General features: G+C 40.0%; 1 protein-coding gene across 1 annotated transcript in view; it reads right to left on the bottom strand.

Annotated features, from left to right (window-relative positions):
* Positions 1-25,041, bottom strand: part of ITGA2 (integrin subunit alpha 2) — a 66,858-nt gene extending 41,817 nt beyond the window's left edge. The window contains exons 1-2 of the mRNA XM_066339037.1: positions 24,894-25,041; positions 6,378-6,501 (exon numbers count right to left, since the gene is read on the bottom strand). Of these exons, the coding sequence (XP_066195134.1) occupies positions 6,378-6,501; positions 24,894-24,939 (170 nt within the window). The 5' untranslated portion in view covers positions 24,940-25,041. The remainder of the gene's footprint in view (positions 1-6,377; positions 6,502-24,893) is intronic.
* Positions 25,042-25,362: the final 321 nt, after the last annotated feature.

Raw genomic sequence — 25,362 nt, 5'->3', positions numbered from 1 at the left:
TGGTCATGTGCCAACAGATAACAGATAATGTGCAAATACTTGCAGTGACACAGAGGGCTGGAGCTGGTCAATAGTGGGAAGAAGAAGTAAGAAGAGCAGGAGGAAAACACGGTGTTAGAGTCTCCCACCTTGCTAGGTACTACCGAGTTAGATACAGGTATAAAATGCTAACTGGGCTCATGAGAGAGAAGAGACAGGAGTTTTTGTGGAAACAGGAAACAGTTTTAAAATAGATGGCAACACTGTGTGTGCAATATCTGAAACTGGAACAGCTTTCCAGCATTAACTGTCATGCTGAACATTGCACTGTGTACATTTATAAACACTTGTAATTTTTTTCCAAGTTTCCCAGAAGGCAAACATATTTCAGAGTCCTTGCAGGATGACAGCTACTGTTCAGAGAATGGCTTTGTATCTTGGAAATACCCCCTGCAACCACTCCCATCTGGTCATGAAACTCACTGTGAAATTCTTTGTTGTGCTGGCACAGCTGCAGCCACAGGTCCTGAGAGCTCAGACCACACAGTTTCCCTCACAAGAAGAGTGAGTGAGAAGGAGAAGAGGAACAGAAGCATGTTTGAGCACTAGCTGACCCCAAATCCAAGCCTAACTACTCCAAGCTAACTCCAACCTACACGCCAGCAACTGACACAGAGACAAACATCATCCTCGCTTTAGCATTTGCTAAAAGCCTTTCTCTCTTTTTACCATGCACACTTTTGCTGATTCCATGGGCATTATTTGCCTCCCATTTTCTCTGCCCTCAACATTAACTCCAATCCAGACAGCTGCTTATACCAAGGAACCATCACCTCTAAAACTTGATATTCACAAGATAATTTTACTTTTTGTACCCTTGAAACTAACCTTGGAGCTGCTGCATGGTACAAACAGGAAAATGTAAGATGAAGCAAGATGAACTCTTCTCATTTTAAATCCAAATTTAAATCTGTGCCAAGTGAAGAAAATTAATTTTGTATTTAATTTGTTTCGCACTCCTCATAGTTTACTGGTACTTATTTTATGAACTTATTTTTCTGTATTCCTTGTAAGTTTGCAGAGTCTGTGAATCTCAATGTCATATCTATACTGAATGCCAAAAAATGCCACTCCATATACAGAATTCACAATTATAACTAACTGATACTGATGGTAATTTTCAGAAATGAACAGAGTTATTAAACCCATTCTATTATTTGACTTAACTAGTCTAACCTGTCATCAACACATGCCTGAGAAAACATTATTAACTGACTTATGCCAAGCTTAAACCTCTAATTGCCAGCCTTAAAGGGTCTAGGAAATAATATAATTTCTATTTCTTTTGTATTCTTTGCCTTATGCTTAATACCAGCCTTAATCTACATAAGAAATCAGAAAGTCCTACTTGCCTTTCATAATTAACATAAACCATTACAGTAGGGAGTTACACAACACTGCTCTGGGAAAAGGCATGTGCATCTTTCTGAAACATCAGAAATGAAGACAGCAAGGGAGTATCTGGCTAGCCTCCTGCTAACTACAATTTTTTTTATTGTAATTAGACAGGATGCATGAGACAAACTGAAATGGAATATATCAAGAAAGAATGCAAGAGTGTATACTAAAATACTTGAGAATGCTTGTTCCCAATAAACTGTGTCATGCATAATGTATGAATTAAGGTTCTCTTTCAGTCATGAGTGAAATATTTATTTTTACAAAACTTCCATACATGTCCTTGTAGACTGTCTTTACGAAATACTTTATAGAGCATAATGTAATATTACTACTGATGTTGTTATTCATCTCTCTAATCATTCTCCAACACTGCATACAAAGCAATGGCACTAGGAAGTCAAATGAAGTTCAGCTGCAATGCCTTACCACACAAGCTGCAGGAGTGGCAGATCAAAGTACAACAGGAATTATGTCTGGGAAATTACACCATGACAAAGCTAGTAATCAGCAAACTGTGATGTAGCAGAAAGCAAAATCAGAATTCATAGCAGAGAGGCTGAATTCCCAGCTGTTGTCAGAGCATGCTTTATATTTTCTGGTTTCTCCCCCCCCCCCCCCTTTTCATGTATTTGCTTTTTATTGTGTTGTGTTTTGTTTTGTTTTCTAAACACAAAGATGGGTAACAGGAAAATAAAAGTAGAAAGAACCTCTCAGACCATCTGGCCCTCTTTCCTACAATTACAGGAAGTGGTAAGCAGATATGAAGACCAGAAAACTCTTTACGGTCATAGATGCTTCTCTGCACACAGTAAAACAATTCTCACAATCTAAAACTTTTGATCCTTTCAACAAGAATCAAAAGTACAAAAATTGCAGTACAAAAAAGTAAAAAAAAAAAGTACAAAAATTACAGCAAGACAGTTTGAGTTACAAACTCAGAAGTCCTACAAAAAAACAGCCAGAGCTTCTCCAAGCAGGAAAAGGGCAAACTGTGGTGCATGCAGTCAGGGAAAGCAAAATTGGGCAAAGAACTCAGCATTAGCAGTAGTTCTGGAACTGAAAAGACAGAGCTGCAACAATGGTAGCTTCTGTTAGGGTTAAAAAAAATTGCCCTCCTCAAAAGAAATGGCCTTCCTCATTAAAATCAGAAGGCTTTGAATTTGAATTATTCCAATAGAAATTCACATAGAAATGTGTCTTTCTTGACAAAATATCTTATTGGTCTGAAAAGGCAGCACAGAACATTGGGAGAAAGGCCACTGTATTTAATGGGCAGTGAAAAGTAAAGCAGGCAATGATTTTTAAAACTACTTTTGGTAGTACAATAATTACGTGATATATCAGTAAGTGCACTGTATGTTAAGGTGTCACTGCTAACATATGAAATGAAACAAAATATTTTAAGACAGAAAAATCCCACTATATAAATTCAAAACCAAAATAATTTTTAAAATTGCAAATTCTAAGCACACAGACACAGCTGAGCATGTGTCTGAAGACACGTGTGTAGGAAAATGCATTTTAACAGCTGCCTACAACTACTTCAATCTTCCTCACCTGAGACAACTATAAAACCAACTCAGTGCAGAGAAAGTACTGTTATCTCGGAGGAATGTAGTGACAGTTACAATCTGACTTTCTAAAAGATAATGTTTATAAAATATCAGATTATGTTTATAAAATAACAGAAATTTTAGTTTCAATTTAAGATACAAATGCAGATGACCTCTTGACAGGGAGAACCACAGCATAAACTGAATTTATGTTTCTGTGGTGGCTAATTACTTGCATGGTAAACTGCTTTTCTAATTGATAAGTTTCACTGGTATTCACAATTTTCCTCGAGTTCATTAAAGAGCTGTTTTAAAACTCGCAGGATAATGTGAAAAGCTTGAGCTGTGCTTGACTTGCAGGTTCGTCCTTATTTACGAGCATCACATGCCATCAAGGTTCATCAATGCACAGCTGACCAGTGCTCAATTATCCTGGATGATCTGTCTCTAATACAAAAAGAGTCTTCTTTTTGTGTGTCACAGCATCCCAGCATGTACCAGACTCTTCAACAGTCCTGCATTCCTTTTTGGACTGCCCTCCCTCTTCTTTCTGAACTCATCTCCAAGCAAAAGTGAAAACTAGTCCCAATTCTGGAAAAACTCTCCCTTTATCATTTCTTTAGTTCTTACTGCCTCGGGAGATCACTGTCAGAAACACTGCTTAATAATATAACTGGCATCTGCTGTAGTTCTGTATCTCTCCTTTCTACTCTTTGAGAGAGTATAGGAGGATTTTTAAACCTGTATTTTAGATAGCCCCCCTGTGAACTTACTAAGCAAAACCTAGGAAGTGATAAAATTTCTGGTGGACTTCAGATTCTGGATAACCTCTTCGGGGGAAAGATGGCACCCCAGCAGCACATGGTGTGGTGAGCAGCCCCACTCTGTGCCTGAACAGAGTTTTCTAATACACCACACTATTGCTGCACAGCGACGATCTCTTCATAAAAGCATATGATGATAAAAGCTCCTCTCAGACACAAAAATCACCCTGATCTTATCTCAGACTGTTTATCTTGTTCCCAGTTCAGCCATGTCAACAAGAACTCAGTGCATGGATTGCAGCCTCTGCATTGCTCATAGGAGAAAATAACTCTACCGAACAACTTGAAAGAGACTAAATCTTTTGTTTGGGTTGGGGTTTTTTTTGGTCTGTTTGGTTGGGTTTTTTGTTTTGGGTTTTAGGGGTTTCTTTGGTTTTTTTTATTTGTTTGTTTTTCAATAATGCATATAGGAGAAAGCTCTATTGTCCCAAGAAAATTAAAAAAGCCTAGAAATCAAGAGAAGAAGACAGTAGAACATGACTCACTTTTTTTTTTTTTTTTTTTTTTTTTTTTTTTTTTTTTTTTTTTTTTTTTTTTTAAGTTTGCCTAATAATTTTTTGAGTGGGAAACTGAAAAGGGCTTTTTTTCACTGAAGAGTCTCTAACAAGTCCTAGTTACTTGAGAATGAGCTGAAAAAATTTCCCTCATTTTTGGAGACAGGTCAGACACCATGTGGCGAAAAAACTAATGGTGAAGTGCCTACATACAGAAAAGTTTACCACATTCGAAATATTAATATATTTAGGAGAAGACTGGTTGAACTCCATGGCATAAAGGTCTTTTCCAACTTAAATGATTCTATGACTCTGTAAGGTAGGAAAAGTTAAACCAGTGTTACTTTTTTTCCTTCTATTGAGCACATGTTATCCAAGTAAGTGGCAGTTGGGGAGCTTTTATATTAGAAGCCAAAATAAAAGGGAAATACAAAACGTAAATAGCTTGAATGGGTCCGGCAGCTATTGCTTCCTCTTACAGAAGCTTCTGCTTCAGGCTTACAGAAAAACTCACAAGAGGTATAAAACACAAGGCAATTTCTCCACATATGAGGGAAAAAAACCCCTTTCAATTCACTACAGGCACACATTCTTGTTCTCTTTCAATGGCTTTACACAGAAGTTGGGGTGGGTTTTTTTGGGGTGTTTTGTTGTTGTTTTGTTGTTTGCTTGTGAGTTTTTTTGGTTTGTTGGTTTTTGGGTTTCTTTTTAAGCGATCCCTGGTCTATGGGTGACTAAACACATAATTAAAGCAGGCAGAAAACTGATGAGAAGCCACCACAGAATCAGTTGAAGGGTCAGGGTGGGTTGGAAGCCCACCCAGCTGAGGGAGAGAAAAGGCCAAGGTTTTAGTTCAGAGGATCCAGCTCTGCTGGTGCCTCCTGGTCGCTGGAAGCAAACACCGCTGGGAGGTTAGGGCTGGTTTGGTGTGCAGCCCATGGCAGCTGGCGGTGCTTCCCAACAGCTCCATCACAAATGTCACAGCAGTTCTGAGCCAGCTTTGCCAAACTTTAACTGCATAATAGGTTTTCACTTGTATTTCCATGGATTTCAGGCTTAGACATCTCACTTTCCCTTTACTGAGAAAAGCGCAGCTGCTGAGGCGGCTGTCACTTGAGCAGAGCTGGCAGTTCGCGGCTGTTTGGGCTCTGACACAGCTCCTGTCCAGGGTGACAGGTCTGAAGTGCCTCAGCAGACCATAATATCTAATATCTGGTGTGCCTTTCTGCTCTAGACTTACACCCAAGTACACACAAACAGCCATTTAGGAGTTCAGTAGTTCTCAACTACTTTCAAAGACACCTTAAGCTTTGTGACTGTTGAGGCTGCAGAAGAGAAAGCAATGTGTCTTCCACTCAGTGCACTTGCTCCCATTAATATGCTGAAGTTCTTTTTGAAACCAACATTACCAGGAGAAATATTTTTACTAACTGCTCGTCAAGCCCAATGTTGTGGCAACAGTGGATTTCAGTTCAAATTTTGTTGCTGAAGAGAGTAAGGAGACACAAGACTTTGCTATGATTGTGTTATCATATATATCCAAATACACCATCCCTTGAGAAAAAAAAAAGTTAATACTGTATAAGACACAAAAGTATATCCACTTAATTTAATTTAAATTTAATATTAATAATTAGAACTCACCAGACCTAATTGGTTTTGACCTTAATAATGTTAAAATTGAAAAAAGATCCCACATATATGTAAAGTGTAACAAAGATTCTCTGGGTACACAAAAGGAATGAAATGCAAGTTAAAATTCTACAGAAATTGTAAGGCTAAGGAAATTAGTGCATTGGAAATGAAGTAAAAGGTTACCATAACAAAGACCTCGGGTCATATGGTGCTAAGGAAAAAAGCATGAACCATCACATTTTTATGTTTTTAGAATTTCTCAACTTTTGCTTTAATAACATTAAATATTTATTTGTAAAAAGATAACTCTAATATAGAAACAAATTAGCCCTATAAATGAAATGTGGAATTATAAAAGAAATATTAAGAGTTGCAACATTTTTTACTTAACCTTTTAGCTAGACATAAACCAAGCCACTCAAACTGCTTACCATTTGCCTTGTTCATTTATAAACTGTTGAACTGCATATCCAAACTGCTCTCTCGGTGGACCAGAAAATATTTTTGCTTCCAGGAGTCCAACATTGTAGGCTTCGCAGCAATTATGAAGAATGCCTGTTAACAGAAACATTATGATTATCACAGAAGCAATTAAAGAAGAATTTTGATCCCAGTGAAAAAGGATCATCCTCTCTCACAGCTCCTCCAAGAGAAGAAAACAAATACAGCCTTTGACACATGCTTGAAAAAGCTGTTTTTGCTACAGTATCCTGGACATGCAAAATGCCTCCTTAGCACTCTATGTGTGTCCTATTACTATGGGCAGAGATCACTCACTCATTCACTGTTTGCCTTAACAAAACTTGCAGCGTTAATAAAGGGAATGCTTTTGCTGAATAGAGGCAAAATCTGTGCTTCAGAGGTCTGTTATTCTCCTTTACCTTCAGGCATAAGTTAAGTTTACGGCACAGCAAACACATCTACAGCCTGCTGAGAATCACACAATCTTTTAGGCTGAGAAAACCCTTCTCAACCACTGCCAAATCCACCAGTAAACCGTGTCCCCAAGTGCTACATCTCCAAATCTATTAAAAACTTTCAGAGATGGTGATTCCACCACTTTCCTGGGCAGAGTGTTTCAATACTTGACAACCTTTTCCAGGAAGAAAATTTTCCTAATGTTTGGTTTAAGCTTTCCTTGATGCAACTTGAGCTCATTTCTGCTTGTTACCTGGGAGAAGAGGCTGACCCCCACCTGCCCTTTCAGGCAGCTGTACAGAGTGATCTCCTGAGCCTCCATTTCTCCAGGACAAACACCCCCAGCTCCCTCAGCTGCTCCTCACAGCACTGCTGCTCCAGACCCTTCCCCAGCTCCATTGCCCTTCTCTGGACTCTCTCCAGCCCCTCAGTGTCTGTCTTGCAGTGAGGGCCCAGAACTGGACACAGCACTCGAGGTGTGGCCTCAGCAGTGCCCAGCACAGGGGGACAATCCCTGCCCTGCTCCTGCTGCCCACACCAGTCCTGATCCAGGCCAGGATGCCATTGGCCTTCTTGGCCCCCTGGGCACAGCCTGGCTCATGTTCAGTCACTGTCACCAGCACCCCCAGGTCCTTTCCAGCCCCTCTGTCCCAGCCTGTGGCCCTGCCTGGGGCTGTTGTGAGCCAAGGGCAGGACCCAGCCCTGGCCCTTGTTGAGTCTCACACCACTGGCCTCAGCCCATGATCCAGCCTGTCCACATCCCTCTGCAGAGCCTGCCTGTGCTCCAGCAGATCAACACTCCCACCACCCAGACTGGTGTCACCTGAAATCTGATCCCCTCATCCAGGCGAAGGAGATACCAAAGCAAAACTGAGCCCTGGAGAACGCTGCTTTGTCACCATCATTCCATTCACCCAAACTTTCTGTGCTCAGACAAAATGCCCTGACTGTACCTGCTAATACTGTTTATATTTTAGCTTGTTACACTGGAATAAAAATGAGATTATCTGCTGCATCAGAAAACCTACATTTTTGAGTTATTTCATTATCATGCCAGAAACCTTTGTTTTCAGTCCAAACAGTCTGAACAGTTGTCCAAACAGGAAAACTTAGAAATACAAACATGCAAGGTGGAGCAGCATTAATAAATCGTGACATTTAACATTGCAACTCTACTGAGCTGTGTTCTTTGCTCTTAATTGCTTTTCCTTGGGTGCTTATGTGTCTGGGAATAATGATGTACCATTATGTATTTCCATTTTGGAAGGAACCAGCAATGTGGACGAGGGACAAAGCTGATTTTGCAGGATATGGGAGTCCACTCCTCGTCCATAAAGGGCCTGATTTTTTTCTGATCAAGAACTATCTGTGGATATCTATGAGAATAACCACTGGGAAGGCTGCAGGAAAAAGGCCAGATTCCCTTGAGGGACTCTGCTGTGAGTAGCTAACTCCTTCCCCAGTGTGGAGCTGGAAGGACAGAGGCAACAGTGGGATCCCAGGAACAAGCTGCAGCCCAGCTGATGAACACCTCAGAGCTCCTGAAAACCCTACAAAAATGGCAATGATGGAAGAAATCATAACTTGTGGTTGCACTATGCAGCTACTCCCTGAGGTTCCCAGTTGAGGCAGGTTCACAGAGTTGCTCGTGGGTTAAACAACATCCCTCATGTTTCCCCTCCCTTCCTGTGTGCCTCGACAGAATGAGTTTTATCTGCTTTACACACAAATATGCCTCACCACAGTTATTTAGTATGAGTCATTGTGTTGTAAAGAAGCAGCCTTTTCAATAATCTCTTACAACAAGGACACTTTAAGGAGAGATGGCATCTTAAAAATATAATCTCAAATTCTAACCATTTCTCTAGTTTTGATGGGCGGAGACTATTGGTACCACTTTTCTCCCAGATGCCAGGAGCAGCTTTGGAAGAGATGTTAACAGGGTTTATACCAGCATGAAACACCCCATCAAAGTAGCTGAACTGTAATAGTAATAACAATAAAATCATAGTGAAAATATTAAAGTCTCACAGGCTTGCAGGCAAAGTTCATGACCTGAAAGAAGTGTCAATGTATTTTGTACACTTCCCCACAGAATTCAAAATAGAAACATCACTGGCAGAAGACTAAATACAGTTCTAAAAGAGTTACTACTTTTTTACCACAAATTCAAAACAGGAAATCATATATTAGTTATCTCAAACAACCACTACCTACAGTCACCCTCTGGAAAGCAAGAAGTCACCCATTGCTAGAAGAATAGTTCCTTGAGAAACATCCTCAGAGATAAATATACTTCCTGAGTCAAGCTATTTAAGACTGGAGAAGAGAATGTGTACAGACTCATTACTCCGTGTTTTGCAAGCCTTTTGACACTAAACACAACCTCATATAATCACAGTTTATGTCTGGGTTTTGAGGACAGGGAAAAGGTGTACTGAGATAGAAATCAACAATTGCCAGTAATTCCTTTGTGATCTAATATACTTTTATTTTATACTAGTATTTTTTTCATGTCATATCCTGCTTTATTTTTGTGTCTGTTGTTAAATTGTATTATCCTTAATCAGAAATGAAGCATGATTTAGCAGTGTCCCATTCTCAGGAGGCCACAGGAGACTGTACCACAGCCATTCTTCATGTAAACACCCAAGAAGATCCCTCCACATTATATGCTGCACAAGAAAATAAACCCTGGCTTTTGAACTACGACATGTAAGCAATCTAGAATGATAAACATTTCCAGTCTTACTCAAAACCCAGTGACATTTAGAGAAAAACTCTTAACTGTCTGGACTGTTACACACTTATTACCAAATCACACTGCAAGCCAAATGGTAACACTACTGAGTGCACTGGACAACTTTGGTGAAAATACATGGAAGAAATCTCTAATTTATGTCCAATGTGAGAGTTTTATTAAATGCTACAGGGAGGGCAAAAATTTCCTCCAGAACAGTGTAAAAGAACAGGAAGCAGGTATGACATCCAACAGCCTGAACTCCCCATGGTTCAAATTCTCCTGGGGTCAGCAAAACGTGTGCTGGGTTACATGTTGACTGTTCATGTCCTCCTTTGAGGTGTGCAGCACCCATCCCTGGACCTCCCAGGGCCACTCTCTGTGGTGCTACTTTCTCCAGGATGGGGGCTTACTCCAAGGAGTAAGGACATTGCCTGTCCCTGCACTGGGAAGCTTCAACTCCTTGTAGCTCCCTTGGGCTTCACCACAGCTTACAGAAGCAATGTCCTTTTTCTCTTCCCAGTGACCCCACACCTTCTTCCCATTGCACCATTTCACTCACCCTTCCCATTTACCACTGGGGCTTGGCTTAATTCTTTTTAATCATTTGCATGACTGCAGCATCAGAGCACTGCTCATGGATAGCAAAAATGTACAGCTGGAATAATGAAGAGGTGTCTGCCAGGTCACAGGTCTCTTCAAAGCCGCCTCTATCCTGTTCACTTTCTAGACAGGCAGCCAGTAAAGGACAGTGAAGAGAAAAGAACAAGAAAAGCAATCATAAACCCCAGCCTCTAAAGACATACTGTGCTCTGCTGTTCTTACAGATCAGCTTTGCCTCTCAGTCACAACTGCTTTGCAAAAATCAAAGTAGAAATTTTGGCAAACACGATCTGGCTCAGCACAACCATTATCAAAGGAACCCAGTTTCACCATATTTCAGTCACGTTTTAAATTCTACATTTTTATAATCATCAGCAGATTTTTTTATATCTAGTCCACACGAATCTTAGTTGACTTGGGCCTAGCAAGCATGTACTGGCAATAATAGAGTAGGCATTTTTCCTTCTGTTTTCCTCCACTATATATGGTGCTTACACTATAAGAACATCTTTTATCCATTTTGTACATCTATCTTAATATAGTACCCATAGAAAGAAACTCAAGCATTTGCAGGCAAAAAAAGGAGAGAATTCCAAGTTTCCTTTAAACCTATTTTAAGCCTGTGCAAAATAAGAGGGTCTCTTATGCTTTAAAAGGGTGCCAATCATTGAAGTATCTAGGTTCAAAGTACTGTATATTCTAGGCTGGAACGATTCAGTATCTCTTGCTGCCTTCAGGCAATGAACTTTGATAATTTAAGAATCTTGAAATAAAGAAAACTAATTCACTATCTGGGTTTTGATAGCTTTTGGTGACAGACTTCTACTTTGTGACCTAATTATCATGATGAGAGATTGGCTGGGAAGTAAAAATCCACTTCCTAACTTCTGTCTGTAAATGGGACTTTATTTATAGTCAAGTAAACAGACTGTGTGGAACAAAGGAAGCCAGATACAAGCCCAAAGCTTCTGAAAGCCCCTCTGCAGACTTCAAAAGCAGCAGTTCCTCTCCACTGGGAAGGGTACTCGGGCAGCTCAGTTTAAAGAGAACACCTTCACTAAGTGTAGAGTAGTGCCAACATCAAGCTTCAGACAGGAAATGCAAGGAAAAAAAAATCCTAATGGGGAAAAAAGAAACTGTAAGCTTGCTAATAAACTCCAGTATCTCCTTGCACAGTATTTTTTTTCCTGGAGATTCCCATATTTCAGCAACTGCATTATTGCAGTATGAGCTATGGGAGCTGCAGTGTAGGTACATAGCTGATTTTATACTTTAACACCAGGAGTTTTTCTCTCCTAATAGGATGAAAAATAATAATACATGTTATGACTTGGCACCTTTAAGCCTCAACCTGTGGGAATTCTTCTGTAACTAAAAATGACATGTCTAATGATAGCTCTAATGCCTTCTGTTTGCTTCATTCTGTTTGCACTACAAGCTGAAGCAAGTTTTAATGAAGTAAAAGCTCATATTAGGTACACCCAATTCTTTTTTTTTTTTTTTTTGTAAGCAAAGCTCACAGCTTAAAGTGATCAAGCAAAAAAAAGTCTGATAATAATTTGATATTAAGATTATAATCTTAATCTTATATATTAAGATTATAATAGCTGTTTGATTAAAATCCCTTATTCAGATTTACAAACTTAAAAAATCAACAGGAAAAAAAGTCCAATTTTTATGTATTTGATTATTTCATTTGGTGAAATAAGTTTATAAACCTCTAATAGAATGTAGTGAATGTACTATTAGTCTGCATTTTGTATCATAAGTATCATAATAAATGCATCATTTTGTTTTCACTCAAAATAGTAATGACGGAATTTTTAATCATATTTTACTACACTGCAAAGGTGATGTGCCAATTTAATATGGCAGTAAATTACAAAATACCATAATTACACAGCCTCAGTTATGCCAAGTCTCACGTCTTGTTAAAATACCCAGTCAAACAGAGGCATTCTCTGCTGTTATTTATAGCTCTCTGTCAGACAGGTCTAGCAAAGACAGTATCAAGAAAAAAGAAGAGACAATGGACTTTGACCACTGCGTCTGTAAGGACCCACCACACTAACTTTTACTAAGTTTACTAAGTTTTAAAATTATCTAATATTAACCTTGCCAGTAGGAAAATTGGTCTTTTTTTCCCCTCAATGCTATGGTGTTCACTTCTTTGAACGACTACTAACTATAAACCAGAAAAAGTTTGTTATATAACCCAGCTGAGTAACCCTTTGTCTCTGTGAGTGAGCATTTGTGTCAGTCGTGATGCCAGGGGAGCACCCTTGGCAGCTCCCCTCTGTGGCAGTGCAGCCACAGCTATGACAACTGCCCCTTGTGCCAGCTCCAGCAGGGCAGCTGACCCCCAGAAACCCAAATTCAAGATCAGAAGCATACTGAGGGAATTTGGGGTGGAAAGGGTAAGCATTCAGTCACCAAAGAAAAGTAAGGCCATGACCTGGCATTATGCTAAAACAGTGCACTATGGTTTTTCATCTATAAATTGTTTTTGGTGGAAAAATGAATCGAGAATACCCCACTGGATTACTGTCTGCTTCCTGAATTAGTTTCTTAGATTGGCAGCCACTAAGATGTGTACTGCTGACATTGCCTTAATTGCTCAGTCTGGCCTTTTTAAAAATATCTATTCACTCCAGAAGAGGGCTTTGCTTTGCCCCTTAGGTTAAACTGTTATAAGACAGCCACTACAAATTCCATGAAGAAATTTTTTCTTTTGGTCTCAAAGATTTCCACCTCCAATGAACACACATCAGCAGGGCCCTGAAGCCTGTCAGACCCTGTGGAGGACAGAGAAAAGAAAAGAGTGGGAGGGATGAGAGAACTTGTAGCTGCTGTTTTCCACTGACTTCATCTCACAGTGGATGCACACTCTAGTTCAAGCTTTCTCCATGACTGAAATATTTCTAAGGGCTCTCTTTGGGGTAGATTTTCAGCTATTTTGTATTGTTCAAAGCCACACTGGATCTCCTTAGTTGTCAGGGAACTTGAAAAAGCACTTTTGTCTCAGTCTGATACCCAGCTGGGTTGTTTTTTTTTTTTTTCTTCATCTCTCTGCAAAAGTTAGCTGAAGCTGGCTCACAGATTGCAAAGTTAGAGAGGGAGTACAGATCCCTTCACATTATAATCACCTCCTCTCCTTCTAATATTAGTCAGAAGGTGGAATGAAGGCAGGGAGGGGAAGAAATAAAGTTATGAAAGAGCATAGTCAAGAAGTGCCTACTTTATATTAAATATATTTAGTCTTTTTTATTAAATGGAACAATGTTTTGGTTTAAGAGTAACATTACTTCCTTATTATTCAGAACATACAGTATCAGAGCAATAATCCAAATTAAATTAGTCAAATATTCTTACAGAAGAACTACCCAGCTTTCATAACGTATTGTGTTTTGCACGCTTTTTTGACAAGACTGTGAAAACATAAGAATAGAACAACCCACATCCAGTTACTTTAATCTGTTGAATTGCAACATGGATGTTCTTTGCTGTGGCTTTCAGAAGCCACTGAGCAATTCTCACTGCAATGAGTAAAATCTTCACAAAAAAAGAGAAACTCCTTTTTCTTTTTGTAATGTTCTAGTCTTCAGTGTGATCCACTATACTGTATTGGGATGTGCATTGTGTGCATGCACAGGTAAAGATATCAAATCAAGTTGTTTTCATGTAAAAAGAGCAATTCTATATTGGTTTCACTGTTTACAACCTCTCTACAAATGAACATAAATAAGTTTTTCATTTGTCTTTTGAATACTCACAACTGACTACACAGAATCCAACCCAACCCGCAAGGAAGATAAAAGACTACTTATAATTCAATCTGGAAAGGTGTGTTAACCTTTACCCAGTGTGGTAAACATAACTGAAAAAAAAAATCTTTAGTTTTCTCCTTTATATTTACTTTTCTACTTTCTGTAATATTTCTTTCTTCAATATGCACACCCACAGCAGTAGATACAATGGCATGTAGATACCTCCATCTCATATACTAAAACAGCAGTTTTATAACCACATTTAATCTGGTTTTATTTAAAACTGAACATATTTCTTGAGAACAACCTCCTAAATAGAGACAATATAAACCTCTACAAGAATCAAAAAGAGTAGGTAAAGTGATTGGCAAGACACTGCTTTTTATACTGGCAGTTGAAACATTGTATAATCCTCACTTCAGTTTTTGTTGCTATTTTGTATGTTTACAGAAGCTTGAAAAATGCAAATCTTCATTTTACTACTTCATTTTACTACTAATACTGCAATTGTTTCACTTTCTGTTGTCTTGAGAACAACTTTTCTTTGCAACAGCTACACTATCTCAGACTACTTAATAATTAACAGAAATAATAACATTTAGAGTAGAAATAAATTATAGGCAAAAAACTTCCCCCAAGTGCACTGCTCAGAACAAAAGAGAAACAATGCCTCATTTAGTAACAATCTTCCCACCCTTCTTCCTCGCTTCCTTTCCAGCAAGTTTTCTTGGCTTAGCTGGCTGACTGCTTCTTCCTGGAAATAGGTCAGCGTCCAGCCTGAGAGCCCCTGCATGTGGGAAAGCCACAGACACTGCCTTTCACTTGCAAGGGCTCAGAACACAAGAAGCTGCACTAAGGAGTTATCAACAACCTCCTATAAAGCAGCCCAAGCCTGACAGGATGTGAACTATGACAGAAAAGTTGGAGAGACTGTGATAAAAAAACTAGGAGGTGTCTATTTTGGTATTATGACCCTGCTGCAGAATAAGAAATCTAATTAAATTTATCCACAGCTTCATTAGTTACTCTGTAAGACTTGTCTTTCTCCTTCTTTCACAGCCCCCTGCTTGTGGCCCAGATATCACCCTCCTTGGCTGCCAGAACAGACAAATAAACTGCTCTTCATCTGTAGTTAAGAAATCCAGACAACCTGCTATACACACAAGGACTGATTCCAAATAAATGCTTAGGAGCTGTTCCTGCAGGACTGACAACTTCCTATGAGTTTTTAATAAAGACAGCAAGTATTCAAGCCTATTCAAATTGATTATCTTGGCACATTGCCATCCAGTTTTCAATGGGGAAAAGCGTTATTTTACAGAAAATTCACTTAAATTCCATCTTTTTGTTATAACATGCAGTTTTTATTTTATCTTGGTACTAACAGGATTGTTCAACTTTGTCCTCCACAATTTTTTCTCAACACCACAGAGATTAAAAATATGTGAGGGCAACAAGCTGTACACACATTTATGTTGTTTATGTAATTGCCACTGGCCTTCACAAGTAATGATGATAAACACAAAAAACTTTGCATGCTTCCCTGTGATAAAAACTGACATTCCAAGTGGCCTTTCACTCCAGCCGTTTCTCTTCCCTTGTGTCCACATTATCAGTGGTTTTCTTTTTTTTAAACTAGGAATATTTCCAAATATAGTCAGAGAAGCTTGAGCCACATTACAACTGTAAGAGAGGAAATGCATGTCACCACTTTGAAAGCAATGTGACTGCTGTCTGTACACCCTATATGCCACATTTACTCATCTCAGCTGCTATGAAAACATGATTGAACAAAGCAAAAATGCAAGCTTTCACACAAGTATCAAGAAGGGAAAGCACCTACAGGTATCTGTACTTCCCTACCCATAACACACTCTAGCCTATTTGAAAATTACAGAGTATTCTAGCATATTATATTTGGTCTTATATCATATTATATCACTGTTAAATGTGACCTGGAAGGCTAAACTAGAAAAAACCTGATGGACTTGCCATCATCATTCATCCTTCTGCCACTCCAGTATCACTGCCTAAAGCATGAGGACTGCAGTGGGTCCAGTGACCATTCCATCATACCATTTTTAGGACAGCATGTTTAAGACCCTGTTCCTCCCTTACAGCTTCTGAAGCTGGCTGGGAGCTTAGGTCTGTGCACTGTACACAGACAGCCACAGAAGTAAGAGCAGCTCAGCTGGAAAAAGTTTGCTGCATCAGCTTCCTGCAACAAGAAAACCTCCTAAGCACCACAGGATATATAATAGAATACTTGGAAGAGCTATAATTATCAGAACATTTGTTCTCCTGTGCCAGAAATAATGACTGCTTCTCTCTTTTGATTTTAATGGGAGCTCACAACTGGGCATCCTGAATGGTAGGCAGGTGGTCCCAATCACTCACCTGAAACTGCACCTTAATGCACCTTGAAATGATCAATTCTGGCACCAGATAGTGTCCAGGCAGAATCTGGGCACATTAAAATCAGGAAAACAATCCAGGAAGCTCAGACTTCTGTAGCTAGCTAGCCCACAATGAACCTAAAATTACCTGTCACTTAGGTTTCATTACACAAAGTTGCACAAAAAGTTTAGAATACGAATCAGGTGTAGTAGCAGCCCTGTCTAAGAGCAAAGTATTCTACCTTACTGTTAACCCACTCTGATACAACAGTAAGAGGAAATGAAGGCCTTTCAACTTAATTATTTCTACTTGAAATAATTAAATTCTTTAACTAAAGAGCTAAGTAACTTCTTTTCATGCACAACCAAATGTGAATTACATGGGTAGTTGGTCCAAAAGAGACAACTCAGAGCTCCTACCAGCTCAGTGCTCGGACATTAGGCCACAGGCAGGATGTATCTTTGCTTGTCTGGAAGCATGAATATACATCCTGGGATGAGCTGAGAGCATTTACAGGGTAAAGGCTGCTTGTCAGACTGCTTTATTGCCAGGTAGCAAAGATGCTTCCGGAAAACTGTGAGAGGTGAATCTACATCACTGTGATCCTCAAGGGAAAACTAGTCCCTTATTTCCCCGCTGACTATTATCATTACTTCTGAAGCAGCTACCTCTTGAAAAAAAGCTGAACTGGATACCCGTCTCCCAAAATTCTTCCCCATCCTTGACCTCAGCAGAGGGAGGCACCTCATGCTGGTGCTTGAGAAGGATGGAGTTAAACACCCTCAATCCACCTCTTAGCTGCAGGAGTCTTCCCGTTTGCAAAAAGTTGGGGTTTTGTGCATTTTAAAATGCTGAGTCCAAGGCACCCAACGCTGCATGCTGAGGCAGGGGGAGCATGTTTTAGATGAAGAAGTGGGGCTGCTGCAGGAACTCTGCCAGCCCTTGGCCCACACACCACACTGGGTCTTACTCAGATGCCAGTGGCCAGGCTGGTAACAGGCTATCTCTCTCTCTCTTTTTTTTTTTTTTTTTTTTTTTTTTTTAATGCAGCCATTGTATATTTTGGGGTCAGAGAGAAGGGCCCATGTACATTTAAGAAGAGTTTTCTGGAGATAATACTTGCTTCCACAAAAGCAGAACAGTTGCTTTTTTGTCTTCACAGAACCAAAGTCTATTGTAGCTCTCAGCTTCTCAGAAGGACAGCTCCAGAGACTCAAGTACATTTTTACTGTTCAATATGATGAACTGGCTTTTAGCAGCTTGGGAAAAAAAAATAAAATTTCAAAAACCCTGTACCAACATCTCTCCCCACCAAAAAAAAAGAAAAAAAAAAAAAAAAAAAAAAAAAAAAAGAGTAGAGACATTGAAACTAAAGGATAGATATTTGGCTAGCAGAGCTGAAGGACTACTATGTGAGTAGTGCTGCTGGATTTTTTCTCCATTATTAGAATTTACCATTAAGAAAACAGAATCACTAAAAGTATTTAATAAAATGTGCTATTCTTTAATTAGCAATTAGTATTCTCTTTAAACAGAAAATTCAAGTAAGAATCCAGATACAGGGACATTTGAGTCACACACCCTCCTCTGCAGTGATATTTGCATTACCTAGGATGCACTAGTTCCCTCATGACATAATACTCCACTTGCTGCTGCTTTGGACAGGTGCTCAAGGGGACTCTTTTGTGTTTTACTCTCCTTATTGTAGCATGTTGCTATTAAGAAACCAGGACACAAACCCTTGACACAGGTTGCCCTGATTTGACACCTACATAAACATCTACTCAACTAAGAGAATGGGACCAGACAAGAATAAATGTTGGTCAAATAGGATGAAGTAGAATTTCTTACCCGGTGTGCTTTCAGAGCTGAAGGAAAACTTGAACACAACAGTTACAGAAAATGAGGAATTATGAGAAGTGACTGCTGTGCATCTGGAAATTCAGACACACTGACAGCTAATTTTACTGGTTTACCTGTGTGCAGCTGCCTTACTTCAGCAGCACAGAGCATGGCACAGGCATATCCCCAAAGAAAGTGCTGGGTTGACAACTTCTAGTAACAGCATCCTTGGCTGCACTAAGCACACAGACCCATAATGCAGCTACCCCTCAGTCAGGTAAGAACACTGATCCTGCCAGCTCAGGATTATTTACCAGGTAATCCAGTGGGTGAAGCAGCCTGGTCACCTGTAATCTTATCATCACACACAACTTCGTATTGCACTCTTAACACAGCATCAACTGCTGCTAGCTTTTCTTGTTTAAGGTCACTTATGTTTGAAACAGATAGCTAGACAGGCAGCTAGATTAGCTGTCATGTACTCAAAAGGCAAAAACCTAGTTCAATCCTTCACACTCATCTGCCCCCAGCTCGTGTCTCCATCCTCAAACTCCACTATTTCCTTACGTATTTCTACTGTGCCATGTGCTTCCTCCCTGAAGTCTGCTGTTGATAGCAATTACCCCCAAGGTTTCTTCATCGTCTGTCCTTTAGAAATAACCAACCATGCTATCCAAGGAGATTTGTGTGATTAAGAAAATAAAAAAGGAAAAGGCATGCAACTGTATGATATAAGGCAAGAATGCAACCTGCTTCCACGTTTATCAAAGAGTAAAATAAATCAGGAATAAGGCAACAGTTCCATCAGGGCTGTGCGTAACTTCCAAGCCCTTCACCCTGTCTAACAGCAATTTGAAAGGGACAAAAGAATCTGTGACATTCATCATGTGTGACATTCAACCATGCAGATGCCATTCAGTAGCACACAAAATGTCTTTGCTCATCCTCCATTCAAAGTGTCTATGCTGATCCTACTTCCTTGCCTGCCCTTGTAAGTCCTGAATAATATGCAGGTCTTATATTTTTACAGCGTGTGCATCTCCAGCAGAAAATAAAATTTACTTCTCTGAAGATCCAGAAACACTACTCAGGGAATAGTTCAAAATAATGATTGCCAGCACTCAGAATATTGAATTTATTTGGCAATTTAGAAATCACAGCCTGATTTGGAAGTCATGGAAATGCTTATGGTCAAAGCATTTGGAAGCATTTGGAAGTGATCAAAATGCTTATAGTCAAAGCTGTTGACCCCACTAAATGTCTTTAGTATTCACCACCTCCAGAAAATGATTGCAGAATGAGCAGGAAGATTTCTGCATATTGCTTCACAAAGATACATACTCACACTTGACTGATACAGACAGAAGGTTTAGTTTATCTTACGTAATTCACACTCACTTATTTTTATTATCCTTTTATCAGTGCCTTAACAAGTGGTATGTTCCTATCGCTATTTAGCACAGATATATGTCAGTCTTTCACCTAAGCGCTTATAAATAAAATTCCTTCTGTGTTATCACTTTAAAGAGAAAAGAAAACTAAGACTCAGACAGTTCTCTGATGTCCTTGAGTAATTTAAATTGGAACAGCAGAGCCAAATTATTTACACAAAAAATAAGCTTATCAGCTTGTTCTGTCTTGCTGCATAGGGTCGGTCTGAAATCCCAAGACTGTGTAGTATCACAGGGCCAGAGATCAGTATGTGAAAAAGAAGCTCTAAACATTCAAACTGTTAATGGAAATGTCCTAAGCCAAGCAGATAGCATGTGTTGGTATGCAAGTGCATGGCTATGCCGATGAGAATCCAGCCTGTGTCCTGTCTGCATTTCAGCACGGTCACCATGGAAATGTGAACCAGCCTGCACAGAGCCTAACAAAGGAAACCTTTAAACGAAAATAACAACACTGGATAGAGACTGCACAAGATTTCTGCTGGGGAAAATTACTTGCTTTACTCATCTGGACATGCAGAAACCCCTATAACCTGCATTAATTCTAAAATAAGGTACTTTATTCACATTTAGCTATTTTGACATCAAGCTGTTACACTGGTAGTTCCAGTTATTAGCCCTCATGAAGATATGTCACATGAAGTACACAAAAACCCCACTTCCATTTATTCAGAATTACAATAGTGAAGAAAGACCACAATGAATAATATTTATATAGTGGCTAGGAAGCACAAGGAAAAAAAAGGAGTAGCTGTACTTTTACTTCTTTAACTTCTTGAAGTTCCGTGACACTGAACCAAAAAAGCAAAGAACAATTCACAGGTTGTTCCAGAGAGAGGCAGTTAAAACTTGTTGGTAGGGTCTACCAAATTATGCACAAATAAACATTAACTGGTAAAGTGTTTAGATGTCTGATGGTAATAGACTGTATGCTTTCTAAAATAAACATAATTCAAAATACAAGTCCTGTAATGCAGTATGAATGAAGCCTTACTTCAATCTGCAATGCTGTGAGAGGCAAAACTCCAAAAATAATATGTAGTAGTGTTGCTACTACTTGCTACCTCATAAAGAAGGAAAAGCTTGAAACACGTTTACTTTAAGAAGAGTTCATATTTGGGTTGGATCCTGCTTTCAAGTCATCTCAAGATTATAGAATGATTTTTAACATTACTCACAAATATAATAGTAAAACATCAAGATATTAAAAGATGATCACAAAGAGGGAGAAAGACAGAAATCAAAACAGGCTGTACAGATTTAAGTTTGTGTGCATGGATACACGTTAAAAGCATTTTCACCCAACCTTTAGGTTCAATTTATTGCATTTATTGCACAAAAGGTTCAGTTTCCATTTGCTATTCAGTTATCAGTTTAGTCCATTCTGCTCTGTATATTGCCATGTACATTTAATGTATATGATTTTCACCTTAGCATCTTCCTTACTGATTATTGCCTACATATCTTGACCATAAACATTTAAGTATTTGCATGTGACAGAGGATTTATTTTTCCACACTTAAGTGAAATGAAAGATCATCCTTAGCTCCATTAAAAAGAAAAAAAAAAACAAAACCAAAAGTACTTACCACTTTTGGATATCTAGTGATACAGCTAAAACATTATATTTTTCACATTTAAAATACAATTTCCATTTACTTCAGTCACAGCTGTGAATACAGAGCATTTTTGCACCTCAAGATGCACTTGCACAACCAGCTCAAGCCAGTGGAAGTGATAGCTACCAGTGAAAGGGACTTTTCCAGCTTTCCTTCCTCCTCTGGCCACGAGTTCTGACTGTCCCCTATGCTAGCACTAACAAATAAATTGCTCAAGTGAGCAGGATCAGTTTAGCTCATCACCAAAACTAACCTGGCTCAAAAGAGGGGAAAAATTATTCAAGCAAATGGGTCCCTGACCTGTTCACCAGACTAAGCCACAGTGATAGCACAGAGAAACTGGTGGAAACATGCAAACAAGGAGTGGATGAAATGTCCTTGCAGCGTCAGCTCCACATTCAGGTCAGCTTAACCAGATCGTGAAAATGCAGCTTCAGTTTTGAGAACCCCTGGCTGAGCAAAGAGAAAGAGAAGAACACAAAAGCTCCAACCACATGTCAAAGATTTGATTTAAATGACTCGTCTGAAATTGTACTCAGCTTTTGTGGAAAAAAAAGATAGAGAGAGAGAATCCACTTTTGTAAAGAAAAGAGATAAATTTATTTCTCTTAATCCTACATTTCATCCTCATTCATTAGACCACTTTCTAATTTCAAAACCAAGCAAAGCAGGAGTTCCAGCTCATTCTCTGATCACACCATCTTTCTCTGTTCATAGGTAGTGACAGCATGATGCACCGACATGCAAAAGAGGCAAACCCAGGTGGCTAACTCATTCTGGGCCTTAAGTAATTCATAACTTTCCAACTTCTGCATGTTACATGCCATTATCACAGATTCCATCCAAGTTTAAACAAAGTGTACTGAAGAAAACAGTTTGTAGGTAGGGTGTCCCACTCCTCTGAAAGGCCTTACTTACTATAGCCCATTACTTACAAGGTCCCCATCGTTGGAAATTCTCTATTCCGCAAACACCCCCCTGGGTTCAGATAGACCTGTTTTCTCCTTCAGTCTGCCTGAGTCCCACAGAGAGACCTGAGAATCTGTGGCACTCATGTGGGGGACATGTAGCCCCAAAGGCATAACCTTTATGCTGCTGCAAGTTTTCATTTCAGAGTTAAAGAGCTCAAGGTACTTCATAGGATGGAGATTTGACGAATGCACTGAAAGTTGTATCACTCACATCCTGGGTTGCTGGAGGAAGGTGCTGTTGGGCTTCACTGTGAAATTCAGGTGGAGGCACCCCAAATTTTACTTTCTTCCCCAGATATAGTCCCCCAATATTATCACCTGATAATTCACTCTAAGTGAATTAATCTTATATAAAAGAGAACAAGCTGATTTATACAAAGCCCAGGAAACAGTTAAAAGCATGCAGTACAGATGGTCAGCAGACCATCACCCAGAAGCAAACTGGAAAGCAGAATGACTTAAACAACAATGGATATTGCCACAAAAATAACAAATAGCACGAGAAATCAAGAAAGAATTTTTTTATATTTGCAAGTATAGACCTAAGATTTCACACAGAAATATCTGACTAAGGTGCACAACAAGGTCGACATAAATTAACTTAGAATCTAGCTGATAAAAATGCATTTCTTTCCAGAGGAATACAGTTTTGCAAAAACTTGTTACCTGGCCAAATTTAGGTAGACAATGCAAATAGTGCCTTCCTGCCAAATTTCAAATATCTCCTCTGAAGCATGAGACCACTAGAACTTTCCAAAGAAAATGTTACCAGAACTGAGCCCAGGAAAGCTACTGTATTTTCCACTGGCTTCACTCTCAGAGAGACCTGGGCTGTTTTGGCTCTGACTTTGAAGAACAGGATAAGGAAAAAAAAAATGCATGCTCAAAATGTAAATTTAAAGAACTAGATGTGGCAAAACTATCAGCAGCATGTAGCAACAGAAAAGCTCCATCTTTGCTGCATAGGTTGCCCTGTTAATGCATCATTTATTCCTCTTAACATAATCTACTTCTCTATGCTATATACTTTTCGGTCAATAATTAACAAGGTTGGTAGCATAGTTATGCCATCAAAATGATAGTCTGTTTTCAGATCTCATCTTCCTGTAGCATCTACAAAGTCTTAATGACTTTCCAGACACAAAACTACACATCAACAATGAGCAACCCACTACTTCGCTGTTGCACTATTCTAAGTTGAATTTAGAGACAAAGCACGCCATGTGATCAATTGAATACAGCTGATAATTCAGAAGTTAATATACTGACAAAAAATCAAATCTGGAATAACTTGGAATATTTTCTGGAAGTAAGGAATAATTCAGCTAAGCTATCCCAATTAAATTTAAGAACATCACCTTGAAAGTAAACCAGTTCATTAGAATTCAAGCAATTTGAAAATTATCGTGGGAGAGCTACAAGAGTATCACCATAGCAGAACTCTAAAAACACTTAGGGAAAGCTCCCGTCCTGAAACTTTCTTTTTGTTGCTACTCCTACAAGATCAAAAAGGCCTGAGCAATCATGAACCCAGTAATTGCATCCACTAACATCAAGTGTCATAACACATCTGAAATCATAATTATGACAGCTTTCAGATGTATAAATTGAGATAAATCATGGATAGTGCCTGAACGAAGCAGACCTATCCCACTTCTGTCATTCACAATGCCAGGGGAATTCTCCTTTCACAATCAGTCCTTATCTTCTCCTTTCAGCACTACTCTACAAACCTTTCCAAGTGTTAAGACCCCATGAATTACAGGGAATATCAATGGTCCTGGTTTTCAGTAGCTGTAACCATGAGAATAAAGCAGAAATCTACACAAAAGTATGGGGTGGAATGTTTTGCCCACTGGTACTTTTCAGAATTTTTCTTTTTGAAAAAAACTGCCAGGTTGTTTGTGTGCCATATATCACATCACAGGTTAATATTTTTGTATTTTATTTCATGCCCTGCAGCCACACATTCCACTGCAGTGTTCGCTATAGTTACTGAAAGAACAAGTTGGAACAGCTCATCAGTGAAAACTCATTTTCATGCTGCCTCTTCGGTGACTTGCTAATTAAGGGTTTGTGAGAGTATACAGTAATATTAAAACTCTGAAACTGCCTGGGAATTTGCTCATGGCAAGTGAATATGATTGCTTATAGTTCCCAGGAAAATAGATGTAATGGTAATTAAGTTAGCCAAGAGAAGGAGGAGATGGTTCAAGTTTCCCTATCCTTTTCCAAGGAGCGACATTTGCCTAACAGCGTGGTAAGAGACCTAGAGGGCTCTTGCAAAACAGGAGCAGCATTCACAGGGAACATCATCCTCGCGCCTAAAAAGGTACATTCATCATATAATCCTAAATTCACATATCAGACCGTCCCCGTTCCCTCCTCGCCAGCGCGCACACACACAGAGTCCATTCACAGGAAAATGAAATCCATGCTACTGCAGGAGTTTATCCTACTTTAAAATCGCCGCCGATGCACGGCACTCGCTCGTAGGCACCGCGGACACACCGCGCCTCTGCGCTGCCCGGCGGCGCCCCTCGCTCCGCACTTCGCGGCCACAGATGGACCTTCCTTCCTTCGTTCCCTCCCTCCTTCCCCTGGCTTCCCGGGGCGGCGGGACGGACAGACAGACGTACCCAGCGCCAGGAGCAGAGGCGGCAGCGCCGCGCCCGCGGAGCCCATGTCCCGCGCTGTTGCGAGGTCGAGCCGGCGCCGCTCCCGGGTTGGCCGCTTCCCAGGCCGACACTGAGCGCCACCTGCTCCGAGCCGCCCCCAAATATTCCTCCTCCTCCTCCTTCTTTTTTCCCTCCTCCTCCTCTGCCACGCCCCCTGCGGCCCTCGGCCGTGGAGGGGCCGGAGGCAGGTCCTGCCGTGTCCTGCCCCTCGCTCCGCGCCCGCGGCGGTGCCGTCCCCTGCGGGCTCTGCAGCCGGGCTGCTCCCTGGCTTCTGCCATGGTTTTATTCCCTGGAGGAGACCCCCCCGAGCTCGCCCCGCCTGGCGCTGCCCAAGGCTTTGTGCTCTTGGCTCATGGCTGCGCTGGAAGGAGGGCTTCGGGATCGGGAGACCCACCACTCCCGCCCTGGGCAACAGCGGTTTGCAAGGCTG

The sequence above is a fragment of the Sylvia atricapilla genome, chromosome Z (assembly GCF_009819655.1).
Source record: "Sylvia atricapilla isolate bSylAtr1 chromosome Z, bSylAtr1.pri, whole genome shotgun sequence".
NCBI lineage: Eukaryota > Metazoa > Chordata > Aves > Passeriformes > Sylviidae > Sylvia > Sylvia atricapilla.
The sequence above is the reverse complement of the archived record's forward strand: the minus strand, read 5'-3'. Positions and strand labels throughout refer to the sequence as shown.